Here is a 25213-nt window from a genome sequence, read left to right as displayed (position 1 = left end):
GAATTTTTATTCTTTATTGAAGTCAAAGATTGAAATTATTCTTCAACTAATAAACTATATTATGATAATTACAACTATAAATGAGAATATTAATCTCCCACATTTGTCTTGGTGAACGTTTTTTTCGTGAAATTCATTTTAATCTACTGCAATTTGCAGTAACGTTTCATTTCCCGCCATTGTGATTTTACCGTAATTTTAACAATATTTGGCAACTTTGCTCGGTTTTGGCGTCATTTTTGGCGATAATTGGCGATGCCCCGTATTTTCCCGTATTTGGAATCGCAATGTCCCGTATTTCTCTCGAGGAAATATGGTCAGCCTATTAATACATATATGAAGGCGTCTTAACTTTTGGTATCTGGCAACGGCTCGAGCCGAAGTTTGTTTACGCGCCTGGGGCAAAATTCCTATTGTTGTAGGACTACGAGAGCGATGATGGTTGCAACGGACGTGAAATAAATTGTAAGTGGTGTGTATCATTTGATTAATCTAACGTGTTGCGAGTTTTATTTTAATTGATGAAGCAGCAACAACATTATCTACGTTGCGCTTGACCAGGTTTCACTCTTTCAACGATGTCAAGTTTGTCAAATCTCAGATTTAAGAGGTGATTTAAATCTCAAATATAATACTTCCAGTGTCTAGTCTAAACTGCTCGCGATAGATCTTTTTTATTTCATTTATTACCGTTTTTTTATCGACTTTGAAGTACTCCATGCTCGATACGGGAGAAAAATTTAGGTGTTTCAACATATAATGAATGGAGAAAAAAAACCCTGACAAATGTGGCATGTACATGAGAATACAACGTTGAGTATACCCTGAGCATTTTTCATGGTAGTTCATTGTAAAAATTCAGTTGAACATCGATTATTCCGGGATAAGGGTGATGTAAGGGGAACACAGATAATCGAAAAACGGTAAAAAAAAAGATTTAAAATAAAATTGGAAAAAAAATAAGTGCAGCGGACTCTCACTTATCGGGTGCATATCAAACCAGGGTGTGCCGGAAAGTCAATTTAAAAAGCCCATTTAAGTAATATAGACTTCTGCGCAATGACATGTTTTCCTCTCTGAAGGTACGAATATAGCTCATGCTGGTTTTTGATTCTGCAAGTTTAGGACTTTACGGGTTGGTTTTTAACCAATCGGCAATGGCATGTTGTGACTTGCAGAATCAAAAACCAGCATGCACTATGTTTGTACACAAATACGTGAAGAAAACTCGCCTAAAAATGCTGGATTATCAAGAGTCTACTACCTGTTTGAAATGACTATCCACTGCATATATTCATATTATCCGTGTGAAAAAAATTTGATCAAAAATTACACTTATTGAGTGATAGCCACATTTCTAATATAGTACTGGGTTTCATTGATGGCAAAAATACAGTAGAACCTCGATGATTCGAGTTAATGTTGGGGGAAGGTGATCAAAAAGATCACTGAAAAACATGGTTATCCTTTTCCTGTCAGTCCCCAAAGCAGAATGTTCCAAAATCTGTGACGTACGTCGCAGAATAATTACAGCTACTGCAGAAAAATTTGGAAGAATTTTAAGAAAAAGTGCAAAAAGCACTATTACATAAATGGGGATTTTTACTGCGGAACATTTCCAGTTACCTGAGGGTTCATTGCAGAACAGTGCTAATATTCTGCTTTGGGACTGTCAGCCATTGTGCACCAGGGTTTAAGCTACGATCACATTTTTTGCAAAATGCAAAAGAAAATCTTAGGATGCGAAAGAAGTAGTAGCCACTTTTGCAAAAATGCGTACAGGAGGTACGAAACGAGAAGACATCTAACATGTTAGCATTGTAGAACATAATCCAAATCATTAGCATTGTGGCGTTTTGCTAAAACTCCCCCCCCCCCCATCTTGCTTTTTTGCTAAAGGAATTTTTTATCTAGCTTAAACCCTGTTGTGCATAGTTATAAAATGTACTACGAGAATGACACAAAGGGGGGATATCGCTGTTTCAGCTGATGAGTCATGCAGTTACACCATTCTTGCACCTTATTTTTTAGTTGCAACAAAAAGGTGGAACAGCTATAGTATAATCCACAGATTTCCTTGGCACCTTTTTTTTCCGATGGCTTCACAATAAATCGCAAGATCAACATAATGGTGCTGAGTTACCTTTTCCTGTATCTTGTTCCTTCTAAAACTTTCTGTGCAGGTGGTGCTAGTTTCGCAGGGTTTTCAAACAGTTTTCTTCTTTTCACAGGTTGTATCTTTAACCATTTTTATTACTTTTTTTGCATACTAGCCAATATATCTGAGATTATATATAAATAATCTGCGGATATATACAAATACAAATACAACGCCACAACTGACAAAATGCCCAACGAGGTGGCTGATAAAAAGATGCCCATAAAAATATGGTTGTCATATATTTCAAAAACACAGCAACCCAATTAAAAATGCAATTAACACAAATTATAAACAATATATACACATGATAATATATTATACAATGCCCATAAAGAATACTTATGGTTGTCTTATTCTCAGAATGGATAGCTTCTCGATTTACCCCAACATGTTTATCGTATTTCTTTTTAAACGTGTCAATTGTGTTACAATTTACTACCTCCGGGGGTAAGCTATTCCATTTATTAACAACCCTATTAGAGAAAAATTCCCTTCGACACCATAACCTTGCATTGTCCCTCACCGATACTGGTGTCCCCTTGTAAATGCATATAATCATGCATGTTTGATGGAACCCAGAGACACTTTTATGCCCTAGAAAACAACAATAACGGAAACCAACAAGCATAATAATAATAGAAATATCACTTTCTAGACTAAACATCATGAGGGATCCAGATTAAAAATAAAACATATAAATTAACAATAGTAACCTGATTTCAGAATGAATATTCTCCAATGAAAAATCAAAACCAATATCTCTTTCAATGTAATTGTTCCTCCTGATGGAAAAAAAATATTCTCTACAATAAAAAAAATAAAAACCCAGACTCTTTTTAAATAAACAACGGTCCTTCCTGGTGTTTAAATATTCTTTGTGTTAAAAAATGAAAACAGGACTACCTTTTAAATAATGAATCAATTAGGGCGTAAAAGTCTCTCTGGGTTCAGTCAAAATAAAAACACTCTGTATTAAAACCCCAGACATAATGAAGTTAACAATAATTACTATTGTTAATTTATATGTTTTATTTTTAATTTCAATGAAACAGCTCTCAACATGTTGAAACAGCAGTTCAGCTCTGAGGGAGGGGGGGGGGGCAGCTCTGTAAAAGAAATGAAGTATGAAATGGGAATATTCGCTTTCATCACAAAATTTTACATAACCAATGAAGGGGAGAAAAAAACCCACAGATAGAGAAGAGCTGAACATGAAATTGAAATTTTCATAGCACAGTTAATCCGTGCTTGGAAGTCTATGTCAAGGTTCTATTGTAAATAATATTAGCTGGTTTGCACATGGACGGAAAAAGAAAAGCAAATGCTAGGCATATTTTTCTACGCCTAATACATCAAGGAAATAGACTTGACCTTTGTCTTTCCAGCCGAGACCAGATTATGTTTATTTCCGAGTTCACCTTGGCATAATATTCAGAAAAGGTGTATTCCCTTGATGTATTGAGCAAGGGCTCCCACTCGTCCTATTTTTCCTACTTTTTGGTAAAATGTTCTTTTCCTACTTTTTTATCAACTCCTATCAACAAAATTTGTTCAATTGATTTTAATTGAGGAGGGAATCATCAATATATTGTCAAATATTACAAATGTTGTAGATTACAATTAATGATTCTGCCAAAGCAGAAATTGTATAGTTTTATTATTTTTTTGGGGGGGGGGGTGTTTGTGCACATTTGGCATTTTTTTAATTAAAAATTTTTTTATGATGCTATGATTATGTTGTCTAAGCAAGGTACGCTCCCCTCCGTTCTACTTTTTCTAATTTTTTTGAGTGGGAGCCCTGATTGAGTTGAGAAAAACTCGCGCTACTGTCCCATCTGGGGACCTTTGTCTCCCCCCATCCTGCATCAGAGCTTCCCTAGACTGGGACATTTGGCAGGCCCTCAGTCAAGAGTCCCTCTATAGTAGGGGCTCTCAAACTTAACGAAGCATCTCTTCGTAAAACTTTTTTCAGAGGCACCACTCCCCTTATGCCACTCCCTAGTGACACACCAGGATGTTACAGCGCTCAGTTTGAGAACCTCTATTATATATTGAATTTAATGTGTAAAAGAACAAAAAAATGATGAGAATCATCCGTGTCCTTAAGCTGGAGCCGTATAAGCTCCATCCTTGTTGAGGCCATTTGCTGAAGTTAAGGGGGAGGGGCTGCTAATATCTATACTTCGGCACCTCATGCCACAGTTCATGAAATAAGGAAAGCAGGGTCATGTTTCCAGGGGTTTATATTACACTTGCCTAGTTTTAAAGAGGACTTGGGTTAGATTTCCCGCTGAGAGAAGATGACTTTTCTTTTCAATTTCACCTCAGCATAATATCCAGAAAAGGTCTGTTTCCTATTTCCTTTCAAGGCATATTAATTTATGTCAGGGCTTGATAAATAAATAAAAAAATTCACGCAAGCCAAATTTTTCAGTAGCTAGTCATATTTTTTTCCTGAGAAAACTGTCCAAAATATACTAAACAGTCGTCTAAAACTACTTAATAAAGTTCTCCCAGGCATTGTCAGTTGGAAAATTAGTTCTCAGGGCAAAACACTGTCATCGGTATGAGTTAATTTTACTCAATTTCCCCACCACCAGCGGTTGGCATCGCACTGCTGTGCCATCACGTGGTCATAGTTATGGACTTCCTTTTCGAAGACCTCGGTCTGAACCTCCACCATTGACATAGTGGTAGCCGGTTAAAGTTAGTTCTCTGTGCAGTGCTGTCTTAACACATGGGCCCATGCCTCGCAAAAATGTGGGCGCTGTAGCCCAGGTCGGTAAGATACTCGCCTAAAGTACCAAAAGATGTTTAGAGGTGTCGCGAGTTCGATACCTGGTTCGCCCTTGTCAGAAAACTTTCCTGACACAGGGGTACAACAAAAATGGCGACATGACCGCAGCAAAAATTGCTACTGCAGGGAGTCCCCCATCGAGGGGTTAGCGCACCAACCTCTCGACGAGTATAAAAAACAAGCCTGCCATTCGGAATCGGCAATAAATTGTAGGTCCCGGTCTAATTAGCCTTCGTGTGTAGAAAATGACCGTGGTGCGACGAAAATGATCAAATGATCAGGTAAGGCCTGAGAAAAATCAGTTGGCCCGGGGGCTCACGGTTCTCTTAAGACAGCTCTGTCGCTATGCTTACCAACTTCAAGGTGTGAATACAAGCTGATCTCCCTGTTAAAAAGTCTTGCCACAGAGAGCACCAGGCCTACAATGGTACAGATATTCAATCATCACATTGCACTCATAGTTTCAAAAATAGATGGTAGCACTAAAAAAGGGGATTTCTTCTGAAAAGAAGAACATTCTGCAGAGGAATTTGTATGAAGTGCATGTATGGTAAAGTAGTAGCATTAAAAAATTTACACAGGACAGTAGATGTTATGTGGGTTCACATGCTCACTTCTGGCACAACTCATTCGTAGTAGCCCCTGGTGGTAAACCGCAGTAGCGCTTGATTTAAAAGAAAGGTTGGCATCATCATGAGGTATTGTAACTTGATACTGAATTTGAAGATTTCTCTTTTTTTAGGTATTGATCCAAGATTTTTTAACAGCAACTAACCCAGTAATCACAGTGGGTGCTTATGCTTTCTCATCCTGCCAGGCACTACTTCTGATTAGTCACATTAAATATAAAATTCTTGATGTCCTGCAAGTGATATCTTTACATACCTAGACAAGAAGAGGCAAGCAATCAGATTGATTGTCTTGCTGATTTCGTTGATGGCCTCGGAACAAAGAGTTTCTGATCTACTTCAGACCTGGGATCTATGTCCTGCAGAGCTTCATCGCCTCCCCTCTTGGATTGTAGACATTTTGATGTTTAAATATTTCAGTGACTTCTCTGTAAGGAAATTAGCTTTCTTCATTTGCTAGTACCTGGATCTCACAGGAAATTTTATTATATGGTCGTTGTTCAACTACTTCACACTTCTTTGTTTTATCTGATCAACAACTTTTTGTGTTCCTTGTTGTTACGGATCTCTTCGTTGTGACAATGCATCTGCACATGCAAGATATTCTACAGACCACACATGGCCTGCAGACTGAATGTGGCCCTCAGAGTCATCTGATGTGGCTCGCATTCACAAATCACTGTGTAACAGTTCCAAAGCACTTAAGTGACCCGCAGCGCAGATCTAGATTACTCAAGCAGCTCATGCCACATTTACAAATGACTTAAGTGTCTGCGTTATATTTACAAATCACTTGAGTAATCTGCATTGCTGTTCCAGATTGTTTAATTAAGTAGCCTGCGACACATTTTAAAATCAGGTTGAGTACCCTTGCACCTGTTTGTAAAGGGTCATGCTGGTCTTTTGACACTCAAAGGATCAAAACAAATCTTTCAATCAGCAAAATACAACCATGATTCATTGCTAACAGCCAGGGTTAGAAAACAGTCCTACTGAAATTTTATCTGAAGATAGCATAAAAGTTTCTTACTTAATGTTGGCATGTCTGCTAAGGCCTGTTTACATAAGTTAAGTGATTAAGTTGTTAACTAAATTTTAAGTTGTCAAGCTCTCTAAAATCTGTCCCAACTCAAGTAATTATGTGGTGAATGATAATTGGATAATACAAAGCCATGCCCACTGGTGCATGCACATATAGTCAAACCTTGTTAACGTGCACTTGCTTAGCATGAAACTCCAGTTAACAGGAAAATAATTCTTTGTCATGTCATTCTTTATTGTGATATGATGTTAAAAAAAATATGTTTAACATGAACCTTTTAAATGGAAAATTGCTTAATGTGAAAGAAGTTTTCAACCCAAATAAAAAAAAAATTCTTCGTAGAAAAATTCAGGGAAAGGAAGGATTGGGTGAATGTCGTTAATGCTCTAGACAGTGGGGGGGGGGGGGGGGGGGGGGCAAGACCTTGGTTTTCATTGGGAAGAGGGCTTTATTGCCCCCTCAGCATGTGGAGGGGGGAATGACATTCGAAACTCTTAGCTGAGTCGGCTCATTGTTGTCTTGTTTTCAAAAGCTGTTGTAACAATTTAAGATCATAGATGGAGTTGACTTACGTCTGAGAGGGAGGACAGAAAGAGCTGTGTGCATGCTTTTTCTTTATGTCATCCATAGTTGGCGGTTGAACGTCTCATGTCATGTATCGTCTGTAATTTTTATTTGTGTGAATGTCATATTTAATGATGTATTTTATATCATTAAATGCTGTGGCTGTTTAAAATTTGCTGCCTCGTTCATCTTTGCCGTTTCGTGTCATGCTACTACACTGTGCACATGCTGTGGATCATTAGATGCTTTCCCATTCACCATGAGTCGCAAGCAGCAGTCAGTTCCTCTTAAAGTTGAGCAAAAAATCTTGAATGAAATTAACAACGATAGTTTAAAAATGATTGAATGCTTCTGGCATGTAAATTTTTTGTTTTAAAAATTGTGAAAAGAATGTTTTGAAAAAGAACTTGATGATCAGTGTATAAATTTACACTGTATTAAATTTTAGACTAACTGAAGAGTAGAATGTCAAAAATTATTTTTCTGTCATGCTTATCGGTTAACATGAAATTTAGTTAATATGAAAAATTTTGGCAGAATCTTGAGTTTCATGGTTTGACTGTAGTCCTGCTTAATTGAAAAAAAATAGTCCTGAGTCTATTTTACTTTTCTACTTAATGATCAAATCACTTAACCTGTATAAACGTGGGCCTTTAGGTTCGTACAGATTCTAAAGTACTTCACAACTTAAAATTTAATTGAGTATTAAATCTTGCAACTCTTGTAAACAGGTCTTAAGTCTCGTTTACACAAGTACAAAGGAAGTTAAAAAAGTTTTTCTTTTCAATTGGTAAAGATCTGATATGATAGCTGTTTGTGTTTCAAGCATGTGCATTTCTGTTATTAGCTGAAACAGCAGGCATTAGCCATATTTGTATTTTATAAAAAGAAGTGATCACTCACTATACTGCAGGATTCCAAACGATTACTGATTTTTGCCTTTATTTTTAAATGTTATTTCTTTGTCTTCTCTTTCTAGAACAGGTTGAAAAGAAAAATTGATTAAAAGCTATATAAGTGATGGAGTATGGGGGCATGTTTGAGTCTTGACGAAGAAGAAAGGCTTGCTCAAATGAGAAGTGCTGAAATTGATAAGCAGTTAGCTGAGCTTGCGAAACAGGAAGCAAATGTTATAAAAATATTACTTTTAGGTATGATCTTTTGCTTTTTATCCCCCCCCCCACCCCATAGAACCAAGCTTTCATTGTAAATTCAGTTTTTAAATTGAAATCTAATTAGAATTTATTGCTATCCCAACAAATGTTTCTTTAACGCTTGAAAGTTACTAAAAGTTTAATTCTTTGTATGAATGATTTTTTTTTTTGTCAGTCATAAAAATGAGTTACAATGATTATATTTAAAATGATCACACATCACCCAATTTATTTATTTACAAGAATCTCAGAAGGCCCATGGGACCCTAAACTATGGGAGGTTTTCAAATGCGTAGAATATTTTTGTAATTTGATCTGTAATTAAAATGGTAAAAAGAGCTCTGAGAAATATGTTTTGGTCCACCCTCTGAATTCGTTAAGATGGCCTTGGCCGCGGTGAAAAAATAAAATCTTCACATAGCTTTGTTGTGATCATGTGCCACTCAACAGACAACCAGAATGGGCAATGTTTCTAATTGACTAGTTTCCATCTATGAGGCTTTGGTATACATGCTACTCGTAGTACGAGATATAGCTAGTTTAGCAAGCCAAATTTTGTTTGAAATTCTTGCTTATGTTGAGAGAAATTTTTCATATATGAATTCAAAATTTGTTAAATATTTTTGTTCATCTTGCAAAACACTCGTAGACCAAGCTTCTTGTAATCTAAAGTTTTACTGAGATGTCTTTCTTGTCAATAAGGTGCTGGAGAAAGTGGTAAGAGTACTTTGGTGAAACAGATGAAAATTATACACAGTGATGGCTTCACATCAGAAGAATTAAAGAGCTTCAAGGTACATTTTTAGATTATTTTTGAATTTTTCATACACATCGAAGTCAATCGTATAATTTTTTACACACTTTTTGTGAATTTGTGTTATTTCTCTTGAATATAATCTGATAAAAATACTAATATAGTTTTATGTTATGTAGCCCACAGTCCTTGATAATTTGCTGAGCTCTATGAAGTTTGTTTTGACTGGTATGGGTGTTTTGCGGATCAACTTGGAGAACTCCAAAAACAAGGTAGTGTACTATGTGCATACATGCCAACCTTGGAACCAAGCCTCTCTGTAGTGGCGATGTTCTCACTATCACGACAAAGGAAGAGGGATTTCCCCCCCCCCCCCCACATGACTATTCTAGAAATTCAAACCATTTTTCTTCAACTTGGTCATATCAGGCATTTACCCAGCTCTGACAAACATTTAACATAGCCTTTTGTGTAAGTTTGGGCTTGTTTGCCATGAATATTCCTCACGAAATCAATAAAGGTTCGTTGCTTTTTTGGAACAGGAAATTATCACTGTTGCTTCATGAAGCGTAGAATGAGAGTGTCTGTTAATTTATATGGTTCTTTCCTTTCTTTTCAATGATTTTGTAAATTCAAATATCTTGGCTAATATTGCACTTAAAAGACACAATTTTTTTGGGCTTTGGGGAAACAGGGCAACAACTTTCTGACAGGATTTTTTAGGACAAGTGACCAAATATAAAGTTCATTTAAAAAAATTTTAATAACTATACGATCCCTTATAATATAAATGACGTATCTGAGGAGTCCACATGTTATTTGGAACTTTTTCCAATTGGAAATATGCCTCTAGGATCAACGGCTTGAGAGTTATTTCAGGATGAAAGAACTATTCTATAATAATATACATACCATATAATAATATTGTAAAAGACAACACTGGCAATTTAGTCGTTAAAGCACTTACCATGGGCTCATACTTCCCAACAAATATTTTAACATACTACTGCTTGGGTTGCACAACCCCCCCTACCAGAAAGGGTTATTTATTGTGTTTTTATGGAATTTTTTTCTTTGGGTTGTTCTCGGGGGGGGGGGGGGAATATGATTGGGGTTAAAAAAATTGGCTAGCACATAAAGCTTTCTTGATTTGTTGAGCCCTGGTGAAAAAAATGTTTTATGTCACATAAATCATTGGTGTGTGTGCAAAATGTCAAAATTCTAAGCTTTTTTTATGCCGCGAACAGCTTTGCAAGTGTTTCTGTGTTTTTTAAAAAATATCAAATGTTTCCGACCCGCCAGCTATAGCATAACAACAAATTGTCTTTTACATAACCAGCCAGTTAGCTATTTACCGCTGTTTTTTTTTGTCCTAAAAAGTGCAGTTTTTTATATATACAACAATTTTTGTGCACACACGGCAATATATTTTCTTTCAATATTTATTTGATTGAACCATCAAAAACCATGACTCAATTCTATCAATTCCATTTCTTCTTGGGGAAAGGGGAACAACCTGATGATGGAACTGATTTACAAAATAAAATAACGTCAAGAAATCATATATACTTCATGTGAGATTCAAAATGGGGCGAGAGAAATAATTTTTATGTAGATTTGTTTTGTTTTTTTCAGACTCATGCTCAAACAATCTTATCATGCCAATGTTGCTTCGATGAGCATTTTGTGATGCTGCCTTTCATTACGAATGCTTTGAAGAATCTATGGAATGACAAAGGAGTAAGACTTGCAGTTGCCCGTGGATATGAATACGAACTCAATGATTCTGCCTTATAGTAAGCCAATAATTGTTTAGCTTTTAACATGGTACATTCTGAACATCCTTCATTTATTTCATTGGCTTAGTACCTTCTATTGACTAGTTTTAATATTTATATCCTGAAATGCTTTCTGAAGTTGATATTACAGTTGGCGCTCGATTTTATGAACCTCCAATTTACAAACACGCTCTGTCTAGAATGAACTGGTCCTCTGTCCTGAACAGCATGCCATTGAGCCAATTTTAAAATCTACTCTATTTTGTGAGCTATCATTTCTATCAACTCCCTATTTTACAAACTTGCATTCCCTCCTTCGGCATTTTTTAAATTTTTTTTTATTTTATTCTTCCAGGAGCCTCAGAGTTCGTTGTAACCAAAAGTAAACTTCAATTCGGACTAAGTGACTTAGTACCTAGAGATGAGTCTGACGTGAAATGTGGGACCATGTTGTAATGATGTGTAACATCAGCACAGTGCCAATATATCTACAGAAGATTCATAGGTGGAATTTCATATCACACGCATTACCACGTGTTCCCACTTCTCATCAGAGTAGTCTGTAGGCACCTTAACTTGTTTTTTCATCATCTCTGTCATTTACGAACTACTTGTTAAATCCATAAGGGTTTGTAAAAATGAGCATTGACTGTACCTCAATTTATAGAATTTGTATTTTACTCAGAGATATAGAAAATTTCAGTTATATATATATATATATACAATTTCGATTGTAGTTAGGACACCAATCTCCAGTTCATCGATTCTTGGATTTCACCCTGGAATGTATATGACAATTTCTTCGAAATGGAGGCCTATACAGTGGAAAGTCTTGATAATGGACACCCACTAGACCAAACATTTTGTTTGTTAATGGGTAGTTATATATGTTGAAACCCTATTCCATGGGATTTAAAAAATATCTGTTAATGGGAGGTGTCCACTAATTGGTTGTGTCCGTTGTGAGAGGTTCCACTATATATATACTTATTTATTTATTCAATAATGTTGGTCGAGGCCTATACATGAGAATGTGGTTGATGATGACAGAAAATTTTACATTTTTCGAAATTATAAATGCTGTGGGTGAATCAATGACAGTGGAGGAGAGCAAGTTCCAGTTAGCTACGGTATGTGGAAAGAAGCTAAATTTAAAGCACTCGGTGGACGCAGCGATAGGGTTTGCTTGGAGATAATACTGGAGGTATCAAAATTTAAATGTCCATGGAGAATTTTAAAAACCATGGTTAATAGAGAAAAAAGGCGGTGAGTACTTGAAGGGAAAAGATTAAGTTAGCATTTTTTTCATTCGAAAACTGACGCAAAGGAGGACTAACTGTCATAGATAAAGCTGGTGAATTTATTTTATATTGATTCCAGCTTCTCGATATTACTAACAGTGTAGGGGTCCCAAATTTCAGAGGCATATAAGAGAGAACTGGAAAAATATAGGTTTGATAACAGAGGAGTTTAACATCGAGAGTAGAGTGTTTAAGTTTGCGGCAAAGGAAGAAGAGTTTATTGAGACATTTTTGGTAGATGTAATCAATATATTTATTCCAGTGCAGATTTTTATTTTGTACCATTACAAGGACCAGATCTGTGAATTGGAATGATTTTATCTATTTTCCAATCAGAGGGTAGAATGGAGGAAATTAGAGAAACATTGAAAATAATCAAAAGATAGTTAGCGATTTTTTTCAGCACAGAATTTGCTAATGTAGTTAAAGAATTCCATCCTGGCCCAAAGAGCAAGGTTTAAGTTTTTTCGATAATTTTACAATGCCCTCCCTAGAGATAAAGATCAGGTTAGAGTTGTGAATGGAGTCAGTGAATGAATATTGTTGGGGAGTGGGGTATAATGAGAAAAGTGAGCAGAATGTTAAATTTTGAATTTGGTGGCAGTACATAAAAGAGAAGAGACGTCTTTAGTTGAAATTTTGAGAGATGGGGGACCAGCTGATTTGGGACGAAGGAAGTTCCAAAACTTTGAGGGACTGGATTTGAGATAGTTAGGTAAAGAGTGAGAAAGGTATTTAGTTTTTTTGAATAGAAATGAGGTCTTTAAGGTTTCGAGTGTGGGCAGAAATTACAGATTTAAGTGAGTAAGATTTGTTTAGTTTGTATTTGAAAGCAGTTCTGTGAATTTTTCTCTTTAAATGGATGATATCTCTATTGATCCATGGGTTGAAAATGTACTTAGACCTCACACTTTTACTGGGAACTGTAGCTAAGCATTTGAAGATTGTCAATTTGGAAATGGCCCCCAATGTATGAATATTGTTGGAGGAGGATAGCGATAAGAAATCAGAGAAATGAGAGCGAAGAATATTTCGCATAAGAAGGTAGTTTGCCTTTTTAAAATTTGGTTTGGTGGCAAGTTTGTAGGAGGGAATAGATTGCTGAATGGAAAAGTCAATGAAGGGGATTTTCTGGTCAGAGCGGCAATAACATCTAGGAATGAACTGTAATTCAAGTTGGTTCTAAGATGGATGGGCCAAGATTGAATTTAAGGAAAATATCTAGAGGACTTTATTATTAATTCAGTGATTGCGAGAGGTAGAATACATATTTATCCTGTCGATGGTTTGGAGGTTCCAATCTCCAGTGAGAATTAGGGAATGTGTGGGGGAGAATTTTTCAAGAATAAGTTCAAGTTGGTTGAATAACTGTAAATCTTGGGAGGGAGGTATATAGAGGGAAAAAATGGCTAGGGAAAAACAGTTAGGGTGACACCATTCAGCTGAAACTATTTTGAGGTCAGAGTGCAATAGGATTTTAGTGAGAGGAATGAAATTATTGAAAACTAATGTGACACCTCCCCCTTGAGAGTTCCTATCTTTACTGAAAGCACTGTAATTAGGGGGAAGAAATTCATAATTAGACACAGAATTATTTAACAAAGATTCTGTGATTCCAAGAAAGTGGGGACTATGAGCAAGCAAAATGGATTCGAAGGAAGGGATTTTATTATTTAAGCTTCTAATGTTGATGGATCCTAATTTAAAAGTATTTCGTTTAGAGGTGGGAAGGGGGTGTTAATGGGTGGGGCCTAAAGGGAACATTAGGGGTTCGAGAAGGACTGGTGGATAGAGTAGGGTTTAGAGTTGGGGTTGAAATGCAGGTACAATGTTGTTATTCTCAAGGTCCCAAATGTATTTAATATTTAATTATGGAAGAGTTTCACTTTAAGTCCAATGTCCCTGAATTTCTGAGCAGCCCTCCACAGTTGACCACAAAGTTTCCAAGTTTCGGGAGAAAAATCTTCGGAGATTGAAATTGGAATGTTTTTTAATTAAGCATTTTTAAGGATGTCATTTTCAAGTTTGAATTTAAGAAATTTGACTATTGAGAATCTGCATCCATGACCCCCTCCAGAACCGATTCTAGCACAACGTTTGATGTCAGAGAGAGAGATATCTATATCTAAGTGCTCGGAGCAACATTTTATGTTCGAGTTCTATAGAAGTTTCGGTATCAGACAGTTCTTCAGGGATTCCGTGAAAGATAAGATTAGAGCGACTGGAACAATCTTCAAGGTTCGTTACTTTAGAAACAAGAGTGGATTGGATGCTACATAAATGTTTCGCTGTTTTTTTGTTCCCTATAGCTTGGTTTTATTCTGATATGAAAAAGGATTTACCATCAAATTTGATTATAACGACCTCGGTTGTAATGACACCTTGGCTATATTGTCAATAATTGGCTGTCCGGACCAAGTCCCATAGTGAAAAAATAATGTTTGTGAACCTTGCTTATAATGCTAGCGAAAAGCATTCACCTTGAATATAACTACAAATGCATCGTCACTTTTGTTTCAGTTTTAATGACATTTTTGTAACAAATTCTTGAGTTAGGGCTGATAACATCCGGGGAATGTTCATGTGTTGTTCTACCTATACCTAACACTGAAAAAAAAAAGATTTATTACATGATTGACTGTCCAACTTGCTCATTGACATGACTACTACGCAAAACGTTTTTGTATTTTGCTCATCCCGATTTTTTCTTATAGAATGTCCTATTTTTCTCAACAAAGCTTGCTTTAACTCTTTAACGCCCAGATAGAAAACCTGGGAGGGTCGTGAAAATACCAAGTTTTTTGTGTTTGAAGTGGACTCGTCCAAATTTCTGCCACTTTCCCTCTCCCCACCCTTTCTCCATGAGTTTCTATTCATGCCACCCTTTGTATTGACGTTCACCCTTTCATTTCAATGGATTTTTGGGAGATAATTTGTCTATATATATATATACTGAAAACACCCCTTCCCTCAAAGTATTATCTCTTTGTAAAATGCATTGAGTACCCTTAGTCCATTCTCAAGGAACATTCTAGTACATCAGCTTTTAAAATCCCATTGATAGGGTGTTGTAGTTGTCTTTTCCGTTCCCGCCTCTGACAAGAGCTTTCATCTTCTTCCCCGTTGGTGACAAAGGCCCCCCCCCCCAAAACATACCCATACCCCCTAGCTGGGCCGACTTGAGGCGGTTATGGGCATTAACCTACTCGGCCGACTTCGGGCGATCTGGGCATTATAGAGTTAATTTCAAACCTTTACTAGAATCAAGAATGCAGGTTTAATTTTCATAATTTATAAATTATGAGAAGCATTCACGTAATGATAATGAGTATGGCCATAAATCCAGCATATTTTCTAAATTCATTTTTTCACTCATAAAATACATTTTAGCAGACTTGCTGTAACATGCCAAAGGTTATTTATAAATAATATATTTTTCACACACCCTGTTAATTTACCCAATTTCCCAAAAAAATTTTGATTAAATATGGTTACCATAATCATAAAGAAATAACATCTTCATGCAGATATTTGATTGTATATGCGATTATATTTTCCACCAAAAAAGCCATTTCCCAAGAAGAAGCCAAAATTTCACAATCTTGAAAAAAATCAGCCTCGGTTGTAATGACACCTTGGTTACAACGACAAAATTTCATGGAATCTTTGATGTCGTTATAACCAAGTTTGACTGTATTTAAGATAATTTAAATAAGTCTTAATTATAACAGCTTAATATGTATAGTGGCATTCATATCCTGAAATGAAATTTATTCACCGGATTTTAAAACTAAATTATGGTGTGAAATTAGTTTTCTATCTCAATTTCAGTTTATTTGAAGGAATGGATAGAATATGCTCTGAAAAGTACATGCCAACACCTACCGATGTTCTCAGGGCCAGAGTTCGTACAACTGGGATTATAGAGACTCATTTCAAGATAAATGATTTTGTCATAAGGTAAGCGTAAAAATTGACACACAACATACAATTTCCCACTTTTAGTTTGTATTATTGCAACATCAGCTTTCAATTTTGTCATTGCATTCCTGTTCTTCCATCAGAATGTTTGATGTTGGAGGGCAAAGATCGGAAAGGAGAAAGTGGATACAGTGTTTTGACGATGTTGGTGCCCTGCTTTTCGTTGTGGCTTTGAGCGGATATGATATGGTTCTCCTAGAAGATACTGCTATTGTGAGTGAAGGACACCTTCATTTTTTTACATGTTCTTTATTATCAATACACAGTTAAGATACCCGTTCAAACTTTATGAATGTGATGCCAAAACATTGCGTTAATTAGTAAGATCAAAATACAGATCTGCCAACACACTCCAGATTTAGGTGAGAAACTCCAGTTTTTTTACCCTTCCTTTCACTCTCTGGAATTTTCAGAAATTTCTCCCGATTTTAGGCAAAAATTAGATTTTCTCTTGATTTTAGCGGAAAAATTATGAGTGTTAACTACATGTATGTCATTTTCTGCATATGTTTTGCAGATGAAGGGTAAACTAGAGTTACCAGATGATTACGGACAGCGAAAATTGTGCTGCTTTCACCATCATTATCATCAATCACATTGGTGTCCCAAGAGGGAAGAGCTTAGACAATTTTGCCCATTGCTCTGACACCAAGTAGTATAACACAAATTATGGATCATGTAGATGTGAAGTATCATTCTAAGGAGATTTCCCAGAAGTTTTACAACAGTATTGGGAACGAAAGGCATTGTAACTTACCATTTTGTTGAATATTAGAACCTGTGTGTCTGTGTGAGTGGGACATTATAAGATACTTGCAAACGATGTCGGCCATATGTAAATAATGGAGGGGCTGCTCCTATCTGTGATACCCTTTAAGGGGAAAAGGAGCAGAGGAGATCTCCTGGGGATAGCATGCATGTCCATCCTGCGGGTGACCCAGAAACGAGCAAACAATGAAAAAGCGTTGTATGACATCATCAAAAGGGTAGCAGCTTCCTCGCTTGTATGTGACTTGTCCTGCGTAGAGTAACATTCAAGTGGCTTTGATGACTTGTATGTCATAATGGCGAGAGAAATTTGCCGTTTTTCTGAAAAAGATTTCAAAAATAAATTCCAATTATGGAAACATATGAGAAATGTCCATAAAATTTTACGTGAGGGTTCCATTTCTTGTATTGTAGAGAACTGTTCTGCGATAATAAGAACATGAAAGTAAAATTTTTATTTTATTAGAATTTTTTTTTCTCTACAATAATTATTTTTTTCAAGTTGTCCCTTTTTCCCCTAATGCAATATTAGTTCAGTGGATTCAAAAGTTAATTTTTTGAAGGAAAAAGTAAAAAATACTGTACACTGAATTTTATTTAGTTTGATAATTTTTCAAATGCATACAGAATGAGTCTCAGCCTTTAGTATGGAATATTCTTGTGTGTTGTTAAATAAAAAAAAGTAAATTATACTAAAAAATTACTTTCTGGAAAAAATTTTCTCTGAAAGAAATGTGGTTTTTTACTATGAAATGGTTTCCTCCTTGAAAAACAGTGCTAGACTGATAACTGGTTGTGCATTTTGTCATAAGGCGATAATCATACTCGTCTGGCATCAGCCTAAAAAACTGATTTTTCTTTTTCTTATGCATGATGTTTCGGGAAACCGATTTTTCCAGCTTGCGAATTTCTCCCTCCTGAGAATGCCTAGATGTAGGCATCACCATATATGTAGATTTTCTTTACCCCCATTTCATCAGTTCTGTCACTCCATCAGAAGAATCACTCACACTGTCCTCATCCATACTCTCTCATTGGTTTTTGCTTGGTTTATCAGGGCACAGCGTAACCGATCTGGATTATTTTTTTTATGTTAGCAGTTGCTGTAGGTTATGGCAGCTGCGGTGATGATCTATGGGAGCTCTGCACAGTCTCTGTCGTGCGCTGATTGCGTGGAAAGAGCTTGAGGTTTTGCTTAATACTTTAGCTGCATTTAAAATAAAACTGGGGACATTTCAGATAGCATAAAAATTGAGCGGCAAATGTTTTGCATCATTATATTCTGCTCTGGGGACTATGCAGGACCTACCTGGGGGTTGGCACTTTTCTTTAATGAATTGATTTCTTTTTAATTTTTTTCACAAAAATTAGTTAAAAAATTTTTTTGATTGGGGAGGCTTTCCCCCCTCCACCCGGCTGAATCTTCAGATTTCTTGACTCCAAAAGTTGGTACGCCTGAAAATAATTGAAACAGTTCAAAAACATTTCCCCATTAAATAGATGCATTTATATTTGACATTATTTGTGATTGATTTTTTTATTATATTAATGTTAGCTTAATCTAAAAATTATCTTCCTTTAGAATCGTCTTCATGAAAGTCTTCAGTTGTTTTCTTCGATATGTAACAATAGATTTTTCATGAATACATCAATGGTGAGTGTCTTTGTTTCTATTGATGTCATGGTATCATTTTATAATTTGAAAATTACAGTCAATAAACAAAAGTGAGCTACATATCAAGATTGGGGAAAAAACTGTAATTTTTATATGCAGTTGATCACAGTCATTGCTATGACTCAGCTGTAACTTAAATTTGCTTATAACCTCAATGAAAATGCAACAGCATATTTTTCCAGCACGTTTTTTGAAATAAATTTTTTTGAAAATCATCGGAGAATTTTCCCTGAATGGGTTGTCACAGATAAGCAGCGATTCAGCAGCCCACTTAGCTTGCCATTCATGATTGATGGGAGTTGTGAAAGGGTTGAAGAAACTAAATATAAAGCTGTTTAATTACCTATACTAACAGGTAACTAATTAAAAACTAAACTATTTTGAATTAGAACACTTTATTTCTGCAAAAGAAGAAAAAAAATTTTTGTTTACTTCGAAAGTTTGATTTATATATTCTTTGTCACCCTTGAAATATTGTATCTCTCAACACAAGCAGAAAAAAAATTCAAAAAATGATTCGTGCTTAATGCAAGTTTTACAGCAGGTGTTGTGGTGCCTTTTCAGGATAAAATTCAACTTATGCATAATGCCCATTTTCTTATGTTCCACAGATGCACATTTGCTAAGTGCCATCAATTTTCTGAATCATAGTTCACAGATTGAACAGTTCAATATAGCTTGAAAATATTTTTAGTATTCTTTCTAGTATCACCTGGTGATAGTAATAGTTCAACCAGCTGATATTAGAAAAAAATATAATTAAAATTTACAAGGTTCGTCCCATGAGAACTGCAGTGAACCCTGTACAGTTGAAATAATTAAATTTATTATTCATTAAACTTAAATTTTCTGTCACAGAGCTGTTTCCTCAATGTCTGAAACAGCCAGAAATCACATGTTGCAAGATTCGGCATGTAAGTGGGTTGTGGCATGATTTTAATATTGCATTTACATACAGCAGACTTTCTATAATCCGGCACATATCAGACCAGGGGTACACCAGATTACCGAACACGCCAGATTACTAGGTCTTCGAAAAAACAACAACAATGCACTCAAATTAAACCACTGTTCGTCAGATTTTTATTAACAAAATGCCATATAATAAAAACTGCACGGGGGCATATTTCTTGGCAAGCTCAATCAACTTCCTTTTTTCCCTTAAGCTTTTTAATCTCAGTTTTTGAATTAGAGTTAATGTTTCATGCTTTCGTTTTGACTGCAACAGCATTGTACACACAAGAAAAACGGAGATGCAGGTAAGACACTATCACAAATGAAGGAGACCGAGAATTAAATCGAAGCAAAGACTGAACTGCACTGATGAGATGGGTGGGTTACAATACAGAAAATTTTTTGGTATTGTTTTTCTCTAAACATGAGACTCAGACACATACAGAGCCATGTGATGACATTTTCCATTTCTCCACATCCGCAAAGAGCTAATAATCCTCATACATAATATATTTGTAGGAGTATATTGTCCCTTGAGGTCACAGTGTTTGCTGATTTTTTTTTGTCATTTACTTCCTCTTTGTTTGTCCTCCTGTTTTTTTCTTGTCTGCATACTTATGGTACATGTTTACGAGCATATGGGTTTCCTGTAAAAAAGGTGGTCCAGTAAGAGAACAAAAGAACTGGCTAGGAAACAACAGATCACTGGACGGGTTGGATTATTGAACGTCTATTATGTTTCAGTTATTAAAAGTTTGCGACAACATGTATCGAGAGCCCATTGTGAAATGGTAGGGAATTAAATGCTACATCCTGATTATTGAGTGTTTGCTGCTTGGCAGTTGAGTGGTTAGGGAGCGAGCTTCTGACTGTGCATGTCTGTGTTCTAATCCCGGTTTGGGCATGGATGTCTACTAACACTAACAGATCAGAAGGATCTCTTTGGAATATGTGATGATCACGTTTATTTAAAAAAAATGCCCACCTACATGTTGCTAATTCCATTCAGCAATATTAAAATCATGCCACAACCCCCCCCCCCCCCCCCCACACACACACAGTCCAGATCCTGCACCAGTGATTTTCGGCTATTTACGATATTGAAGGATTATCGAGAGATTTAGACACAACACTAGATACGCACTCACACTTCTGGCACAACTCACTGGATAGTAAATTCCCGTGGCAATAGACCGGAGTTGTGCTCAGTTTGAAACAAAAAAAAAGAAAGCTTTCAGAAAAAGCCTTCTCTTCTTACTTTAAAAAGTGGATTAAATATTGGAACCATTGCATATCACATGAGGGGAGATATTTTTTGTTGTATATATATTTCTTGATTTGTTACAAGGTTCCCAGCAAAATCTGAATGATCATTTTCCTAACCGAAGAAAGAGATATAATTCAAAATCATAACTTTTCAAACAGGCCTGTCATTTGATGGTGCCCTCTCCCTGGCTTTGAAAAATACACTATAAATGGTATATATATATATATACACAAATATATATTATGTTATGTTACATTATGTTAAATATGTGTTGCTGCCAAAGCCCGAAATTTGGCAAATTCCATTAAATATTCACCCGGCCAATGTCCGAAATTTGGACATTGGCCAGGAGGCGAAGTCACCACTGATCCCTGGCCAAAGTCCAAAACAAAAGACATGATTTGAAATCATTGTCAAGTTGGCATATTTTTTCGTGATAATTATATCCTCGTTAGTTATGACAGCCCATCAAACCGCCGTTACGATGTGGTAATAATTTTTCCCTTTAAAATTTGGCAGGGAAACTATATGTTTATATAATTATTTTTATAGTTTTTCTCTCAAATTTCAATATTTTTCTCTCTTCACATGGATTCAATCCAATACAGCTGCCATTTACAGACATGTTGGCGATTAAAAAAAAGTGTTTGACTCCTATGCTTTTATCAAATATTTGCATATTTCCCTGACCTTTGCCAAATGACCATTTTTAATTTCCCTGACTTTCCAGGTTGCTGGGAACACTGTTTTATTTTACTTATTTATTTAATAATTGCTCTTGTCCGAGGCCTATGGCCTATACAAGAGGATGCGGTGGTTAAGTATGACTAAAAAGGATGATTGCGATGTTACAAGTACATTCATAAATTGTAGTACAATCTAGAATATTTGGTGGGAGGTTGTTCGAATTGGTTATAGCGCTTGGGAAAAAGAGACTAAATTTATGACAATCTAAAGAAGCAAAGATTCGTTGCAATTTTTGGGGATGGTTAAGTCTAACAGAAAAATGTGAGGGTTTAATGATAATGTTAGAAGTGTCGATATTAAAAACCCATGGAGGATTTCAAAAACAAAAAGTTAAATGAGAGATAAGTCTAAGAGAGGTAAGCGGTTGGATATTGAGTTGGCACTTGAGTTCTGAAATTGAAACAGGAAGACCAGCAGTCAAAAATGAAGCATGTGGACAAATTTTGGATAGAGTCTAAATTTATTTAAGTCCCAAGTTTCACAGGCATAGGAAAGAACAGGGAGGATATATGTCTGGAAGTACAGGTGGCGGATATGATGGATTCCCCAGCATGGCCCAACCCCCATGAGTAAAGGGCTTGTATCCCAGAAGGGACAGAGCCTAGGCCTTCCATGGTCTGACAGAGGATATGATGGATGGGGTTTTTCATGTTCACGACGAAGGAAAACAAGTTTTTGGAGACATTTGCAGAAAATATGATCAACCTGAAGATTCTAGTGGAAATCGTCAGAGTGAAATTATGCCCATGCATTTGTAATGGAAAATCTCAGAGGCAAAAGAATTATTGATTGAGTAAGGGAAGTCAAGAAAGAAAGTCTTTCACATGTAAATTTCATGACTGTTTTTGAGGAGTTGAGGGGCAGTTCTCAGGACGAGCACCATTTGGATATAACGTTAAGGTTGTGTTGAAAAGATTCTTGGTCAGATGTATTGGAAACTGGTTGGTAAATGACACAATCGTTTGGGAAGAGTCTGATATGGCAGTTAATGGAGTTAGGTGGATCATTAATATAAATTGAAAATAATAATGCTGAGAGGACTGTACCCTGGGGCACTCCAGACTCCATGAATAAATAAAGAGTTTTGGCCCTTGAGATGAACTAGCGGCGATTAATGAGTTTGTCATTGGTCAACTGAAGTTGGTTTTCTGTGGCCCCCAACTTTAAGGCGCGAAAACTATCTCTCCATTGAAAAGCCTCGCCACAGAGACCAACAAACCTACAACAGAACAATTATTCAATCCTTACACTTTAACCATAGATACCAAAAAACAGGTAGTAGATGGTAGCACTATACATAATAAGCATTACACATAAACAAACTCCACTGTAGTTCCACACATGTACATTCCTGCAAGTACCAATGCCTTAGAAATTCTGTAGAGGAATGTGTATGAATCTATGATTTTACTCTCAGTTCTTATGGGACAAATTTTGTATGCTTATACTTCAAAATTTTCTTTGGTCTATTTTATAATGTTACATTTTCAAAAATATAAAACTTATCTTTCTAACACTAGAATGAATAGCGGTCATTTTGACCACAATAGGAAAAAAACCAATATTATTATTTTTCTTTACTAAAACTTCTTAAAACAGTACCTATTCAGTCTCTTTGACTTATTTTTGCAATCAATCCTTGTTTCATGTCACAATTTTTTGAAACTTCTAACGAAAAAGGGCTTGTTATGACTTAGACCAATCCTGTGTTTTGTGGCTTTAAAAAGAGCTTTGACTATGATTTTTAAAGCTCTTTAAATTTGTGGCTTCATTTTCGCTTGACAGTCCACTGATAAAGTTTGAAGTAGAATACAGTTGAGAAATTTGCGATGAGATTGCATGTGTGGAATGAAAAAACCGTGAATAACTGTCAAATCCTGAGCAATACGTAAAACAGCTTTTCGATGTTGATCACATTGTGCACTGAATGAATTTATTTGTTGAAAACATCAATGATTAATGATAGTAGAGTAAAATTCCATAATTTCTGGCTGAAATTTCAGATTTTGTGTGTGCATGTTACTCAAGACCTGGATTTTCTCTGGTATCTAAATGCTGGATTATTTCTTTGCTCAGTGAAAAGCATAATATGTGGTAAAATAATGACTCCATATCATCCAACAGGGCCACCTCTATAGTGAATTTATAGTGTGAAAAAATGAATGCCCTGTCCATGAGCAAAATTGAAAAAAATTTTCATTATGCAACATTGTACAAGTGAATGCAATGCAGTAACTGCACACACACAAAGATCCATAGAAACTCTAAATGAATTGAATAGTGTATGGTGGCAAACTTCTATAAAAATGTACCTTTGAATAGTACAAAATGGGTACTAGAGAAAAGTAAATACCATAATAGAACATTCGTTCCTCCAATATTGATGTTTGCATAAGAAGACTGCCCATTTCAGCATGGCTTGCAATCATATTAGTTAAATATTACTGCAGCGTTCAAAATGACTGCTGGTGTCATTCTAGATAGAACTTCATACTATCATTAAACTAAGAAACCTCAAACATTTATATTTTAGGAATCGAAGAGCCTTAACAAGATGGGAAAAGTCATGAATTTTAATAACCTGAGATAAACGGTTTGAGTGTAATCGCATGCCAAAGTAGCGGTCAAAATTACCGCTTTCATCGTTCTATTGTTGAATAAAAGAGCTGAAACAGTTATTACGTGAAACACTGTACATGCAATCAAAGCCAGTTATACAGGGTTCGTAGTGACCTGGAAAGTTTGGGAAAATGTAAAACAATTGCAAAAGTCACACTGGGAAAAACAAACTTGAAATTTGGGAGGTTTCGATTTTGATATATTTATTTCATCTGGAGTTTTGGTCAGGGAAATGATCGAGCAGATTTTGCTGAGAACATGATGAGAAAAAAAAACTTCTATTCGTTCTATTGATTTGATTTTATTAGCCTCCATTCTCAATGTTACCCCCCTGAAAATACTTTCTGTGAAACTGATATTCATCTTCTCTGTGTTTCCCAGATTTTGTTCCTGAATAAACTTGATTTGTTTAGAGAAAAGATATTATATTCTGGAAGACACCTCAGATATTACATGTCTGACTATGATGGTGAGTGACATCTACTTTTAGTGCACGCAGATTGATATTTTGTTCAAAATGTATGTTGTGTCTCTTTTTTTATATTGCATCTCAATATTTTTCAGGACCAGATTTTGATGTTGATAGTGGGGCTCTTTTTGTGCAACACAAGTTCCAAGCTCAAAACAAGCATTCTGGTAAAGTAATCTATCCTCACTTCACCACTGCCACTGATACCAGTAATGTTCAAGTTGTCTTCCAAGTGGTCATGGATACGATCGTGAGAGAGAACCTGAGGACAGCTACATTATTATAGTAAACCATGCATATATTTCCTTCCAAGTGCCATCACTATAAAAAAAATGTTCATGTACATAGAACTTTTCTATTTTCATTTTTCACATGTAAAATTCCACTTCTTTTTGCCGTCCACTGAAGTTTGTCTATTTTTCATAATGTTTGTTGAACTGCTTGGATAGCAGTTGGAACCAGTGAAAAATCAGTGATTTTTTTATTTTTAAGATAAATAAATATTGAATGTTGATTTTTCCAGTTATTTTTCTAAACATCGTCAATCGCCATT

The 25213-nt window shown here is 35.8% G+C and overlaps 1 protein-coding gene across 6 annotated transcripts; it reads left to right on the top strand.

Moving 5' to 3' along the window:
- Positions 1-351: 351 nt before the first annotated feature.
- LOC149083194 (guanine nucleotide-binding protein G(o) subunit alpha-like) lies at positions 352-25174 on the top strand. Of its 6 annotated transcripts, none has more exons than XM_089236371.1 (10): positions 352-472; positions 8178-8344; positions 9050-9141; positions 9281-9373; positions 10737-10897; positions 16012-16140; positions 16245-16374; positions 18512-18583; positions 24573-24660; positions 24756-25174. In XM_089236371.1, exons 2-10 carry the CDS (start codon positions 8221-8223, stop codon positions 24944-24946), a joined length of 1080 nt encoding a protein of 359 aa, XP_089092497.1. In that variant the 5' UTR covers positions 352-472; positions 8178-8220; the 3' UTR covers positions 24947-25174. The 6 variants fall into 6 exon arrangements, with proteins under 6 accessions (XP_089092497.1, XP_089092495.1, XP_089092498.1 ...); XM_089236369.1 differs by having other exon boundaries at positions 358-472; positions 8173-8344; XM_089236372.1 differs by having other exon boundaries at positions 376-465; positions 8173-8344.
- Positions 25175-25213: the final 39 nt, after the last annotated feature.

This window comes from Pholcus phalangioides, unplaced genomic scaffold, assembly GCF_987345545.1.
Source record: "Pholcus phalangioides strain wild (caught in Gottingen) unplaced genomic scaffold, Ppha-v1.0 ptg000009l_1, whole genome shotgun sequence".
NCBI classification, from domain to species: Eukaryota; Metazoa; Arthropoda; class Arachnida; order Araneae; family Pholcidae; genus Pholcus; species Pholcus phalangioides.
This window is presented reverse-complemented; position numbering and strand designations above follow the sequence as displayed.

Bases quoted from the DNA above. Each gene is read 5' to 3' on its own strand.
- LOC149083194 (XM_089236371.1), top strand. From the start codon at position 8,221: ATGGGGGCATGTTTGAGTCTTGACGAAGAAGAAAGGCTTGCTCAAATG. The intron at 16,375-18,511 runs GTGAGTGAAGGA...ATCTTCCTTTAG, and splicing joins TCCTAGAAGATACTGCTATT to AATCGTCTTCATGAAAGTCT. The intron at 24,661-24,755 runs GTGAGTGACATC...AATATTTTTCAG, and splicing joins TTACATGTCTGACTATGATG to GACCAGATTTTGATGTTGAT.